At 30.9% G+C, this 4,545-nt stretch overlaps 1 protein-coding gene across 2 annotated transcripts; it reads right to left on the reverse strand.

Moving 5' to 3' along the window:
• Window positions 1-876: 876 nt before the first annotated feature.
• On the reverse strand, window positions 877-3,135 carry LOC127262028 ((+)-neomenthol dehydrogenase-like). Of its 2 annotated transcripts, none has more exons than XM_051290505.1 (6): window positions 2,997-3,112; window positions 2,531-2,629; window positions 2,066-2,309; window positions 1,933-1,986; window positions 1,600-1,782; window positions 877-1,510 (listed from the first exon to the last, which is right to left on the reverse strand). In XM_051290505.1, the coding sequence occupies exons 2-6, from the start codon at window positions 2,548-2,550 to the stop codon at window positions 1,133-1,135; spliced, it is 879 nt and encodes a 292-aa protein (XP_051146462.1). In that variant the 5' UTR covers window positions 2,551-2,629; window positions 2,997-3,112; the 3' UTR covers window positions 877-1,132. The 2 variants fall into 2 exon arrangements, with proteins under 2 accessions (XP_051146462.1, XP_051146461.1); XM_051290504.1 differs by having other exon boundaries at window positions 878-1,510; window positions 2,531-2,635; window positions 2,997-3,135.
• Between the last annotated feature and the right edge of the window lie 1,410 nt (window positions 3,136-4,545).

Genomic DNA, 4,545 nt, shown 5'->3' on the forward strand with positions numbered 1-4,545 from the left:
GACTAAATACGTGAGTGCTAGAACAAGAATAAATGCAAGTATTTTAGAAGTTTTATTTTTTACTTTTGAAAATTTAGTTTGTTTAGAAAGAACGGCAAAGAAAATCCTTTTTTTGTGGATTAGGGTTATTGTATACACTTTGGAGTGGGGACTGCCCTATTACACATGTTGAGTGATTAAGGTTTAATTTGTGATGTGGGTGGTTTTTCTCATCTTTATTAGTTGCTTCAGTTACATAGATGAGAAAGACAAGAGGAAATTGTGAAAATTCGAAATGTGGCATCACTCAAAAGATCCATAGTTATCAAACTCCACCACCATAAGAAGGAAAAAAAAAAAAAAACCTACTTTAGATTACTTCCCACGTACAATAGAACACATAGAATAGGCATTTTCGATCCACCCTATCCGTACCAAATATGACTTTTTCGGGTAGTGATATGCAACGTACAAGAAAAACAGTAATAATTAATTTAAATAATATATTCCCTTTTGAAAGTAAAAATAAGCTCATTTCGTATGGAGATGTGTTTTAATGTAGTATGTACATTTTTTTATAGTAAACAAAGTTTTAAAAAAAAAAAGTTAAAAAATAGTAAAAATATTATAATTTTTTTATTAAAAATTGACCTATTTTTTATGTTAACAAATAAAAAAAATAAATATATTCTTTTATGACAGAAAAAATATAATTAAAAGGTGTCTTATGAGGTGAACTTTAGGAAGAATTCTCACTATTAAAAAATTGAATCAAAATAAATTTTTTTCATAAATCAACGCCAAGCATACAACATGTTGCCGTAATTTTGTATATAATAACATCAGAACGGATCAGGTGCTGAAGCACTTGAAAATCTAATGACATGATTTAGTTTATTAAATAATATAATTAATATAATAATACAAATTAAAATGTAAGTGTTCAGCATTGTGCTGAAAATTCATTTTCAGCACTTGATCCAATCTGTAATAACTTTATGATATTAATATTTGATATGTTGTCAATATTGTGTTGAATATCCTAAATCTCCACCTGCATTTGCGCACATAAGTGTGTTTACTTATACAATTATAATGAGATTGAGATTGATCCATGCTTACTATCTTTCAGCAACAACAATACAAGTATTTCTCAGAAGTCAGCCAGAGTGTTGCGGTAAAAGTAGCGACCGGTAGGACCATCATCGGGCAGGGTCGCCAGCATAACCGGGATTTCTGCTCCTTCTTCGGCCGTCCACACCCCTACATTGCGAGTAATATCCGTTTTCACGAGCCCAGGGCAGAGACAATTGATCCGAAAGCTGGGGTATTGCTTGGCAAGAATCCTTGTGTAGGCATTCATGGCTGCTTTCGAAACCATGTATCCACCCATTGATTTAGGCCACCCTTTGGCTTCAACTTCCTCTTCCTTGGAGTCTTTTAAAAACTCGTTCACCACTCCGTCTATTCGCTCCTCTGTCAAATTTTCTTCGTCGTTGAGTATCCCCCTTGCCCACTCACTCGGTATATACTATGAAATAAAAAAAAATCATCGATTCAAAGTTTTATTACCAATCAATACCATTTTCATGGATCGGGTTTGCCAGAAATCAATTGTACCTTAAGGTTCCCTAATGTAGAAGATACATTTACAATCCTCGGTGAGTTTGAGAGTTGGAGAAGGGGAAGAAGCGCTTCGGTGATCCTTTTGGTACCATAGTAGTTCGTTTCAATAGTGTCTTTTGTGGACTCATAGGAGATATCAGTCGAGATCTTATTCCAATCTATCTCGGCTTGAACTTTCTAAGAGAGAACAAAGTAGATGAAAAAATTTAAAGCATTTTGAAAAATTTTGAAAATAATAAAAAAAAAATTTAGTATTTGATGTAGTAATTCTTAAGTGATGAGGTTATTACAATGTGCGCGGACATCGTGGTAAACACATGAACTTACAAGATCTATAGCCTCCCACTCCACCTTGGAACCGGCAATCCCTGCATTGTTCACCTGCCAAATCCTCCCCAACTTAGTTATGTCCTAACCAGTGCATAGTAAAAAATTTTAAACATAGGCTTGTGTTGTGTACCAAGATATCGAGCCTTCCGAATAGGGACTGGATGAATTCAACCAGAGCAGTAACTGAATTATCAGTAACATCCAAGTGATGGAAGATCACACGATCTACAAGGCCTGACGCCTCGAGCTTTTCTACGGCTTCACGACCTTTGTTTTCATCTCGAGCTGTCAGCACAACTGTGATGCCCCGAGATGCCAGCTGCCGACATGTCTCCAACCCGATCCCCTTGTTTGCGCCGGTGACAACTGCATACCTTCAGGTACGTGTATAATTATGTCAAAAACCGTAAGGGCCTGTTTCTTTTAAGTTTCTACATAATTTTTTACTATTTTGACGAAACATCATATTATATATTATTTAATAAAAAAATTAACCATCCAAATTCAATCCAGGCTAAAAAGAAATACGCATTGGATGAAATTAAAATTGAAGTTATTAAGCAAGTACATGGAGAGAGATAGGCTGCAGGCTTACTTCTGAGCTTCTTCAGCCATGGATGGAAGCTTTAGAGTGATCAATTATGGTGTGATCGAGTCTTCACCTCAAATTAATATCCCTTTTTTTGTCCAAATCCTACAACTAAATTTTGAAGTTACTTTAATTTGTCAAACTCTGATTCAATGTTTTGCTGGAAATTGAAATTAAATAATAATAATAATAATAATAATAATAATAATAATAATAATGTCTTGGAAATATCCGCAGATACAAAATAAAGTACTTAAATTCATCCAAGGAGATTTCATTACTCAAGAACACAAAATTTAATCAATTGGAAGCTGATTTCTACAAATAAAACCAAACATTCAAAATAGAATCCATCATTACAACAGTTTCAGGATTGTAGCAACACCTAAAGATAGAAAATTAAGTTTATTCCTAATTGTTAGGGAAAATATTAATTAATGGGATTAAAATAATTAAGTTTGATGTAACATACCTCTGTGTTTGAAGAATAATTTAAAATTAGAAATGGAACAGCCACCAGTAGAATTGCTACCTCCTTGAAGTTGTGGTTTTGAGGAATAGACAGAATTTTGTAAAATATAGAGAAGAATTTGTTAGGACGACAAATATGTGGATTTAGGAGGTTTTGAAAGGTCAACGCATAGAGGATATTCCCAAAAGAGTTTTGACTGTTCTCAATTTTTTTTTATTTTTTTTATTTTTAATTTTTTTTTTCTTTTGTTATATACTCTCTCAGTGTCCACCAAATTTATTTTTATTTTTCTTTTTTAGTCCTTCACCTAAATTTAAGTCAGTATTAATTTTTGGCAAAATTAAAAAATAAACATTTAATTTTTACACCCATTCAATACTTATTTACAATAAATATCATTACTTTTATTACATTCTATTTCTTTATTTATTTTAATATCAAATTACATTTTCAAAAACACCCCAAACAATATTTTTACTTTTATCATTTTTAATAAAATATTTATTTTTTTAATCGTCGTGTCGGATCCAAATGAACTAATTTTAATGGAAGAAGAAAGTAATTATTATAAATTTTAGAAACATATAATAATTTTTTAATAACAATATAAATAAAATCAATTGTGAAAAAACATATCATCGTGTGTTTGGTTTTGGATCAAAATTGAAATTTTATGTTTAGTTTGATTTAAACAGTACTCCATCCGTCTCACCTATCATCTGTTTTTGTTTGTTTCACATCTCAAGTCACTTTTCCTTTTAAAAAAATATTACAAACCTTAAACTCATTTTAAATTTCTTAATTTATTTTTTTTTAAATTTTAATTAAACTAATTAGTTATTTTAATTTTAATTTATAATTATTTATATTATAGAAAAATTATTTTCATTAATACATTCTTAATTATCTACTAATTATATACTTATCATAAATTCTTGTGTCTACGGTACTATGGACATCCAATGTGGGACAGAGAAAGTAATATCTTAATTAATATTTTATGAAAAACAATAGTATAATTTTTTGAAAAGTACCGAAGAATTCATAATGAATAGTGAGATTTTGGTTTTAAAACCGAAACCAAACAAACCTCATATTCTTATTTATTTATTTACTTTTATCAAATTAATTTACATTAATGATATCTAGATATATTTTCGATTTATTTAATTATACTTTTGAAGTGGTCATTTGGAGTTTTCTATTAAATTAACAAATAATAATATTTTATTAGTTAGTAAATTGTATAAGAGGTTTTGATATTTATATCCTCTAACTTGTAAAAAGTAATTATATATATAATGATATTGTTGAGCACAAAAAAATAAAATTTGGGTTTGAGTCCAGGAAGGATGAATGGATGAGCCCAATGGCGATCGAGTAATGGGCTAGAGTCATTTGGTCGGATGGTTGTTGAGGTCAGGTTGGTAAGACGGTTGGCCATACGGACAGTTTTCATCTGAGCGTAGGCTTTGGACGGTTGGTCACAAAGGTTACCGACGTGGAAACAATTTTGGTGGGATGGCTGGTTCATTGATCACAAAGGTTA

The sequence above is a fragment of the Andrographis paniculata genome, unplaced genomic scaffold (assembly GCF_009805555.1).
Source record: "Andrographis paniculata isolate CXL003 unplaced genomic scaffold, ASM980555v1 Contig65END, whole genome shotgun sequence".
In the NCBI taxonomy this organism is placed as follows: domain Eukaryota; kingdom Viridiplantae; phylum Streptophyta; class Magnoliopsida; order Lamiales; family Acanthaceae; genus Andrographis; species Andrographis paniculata.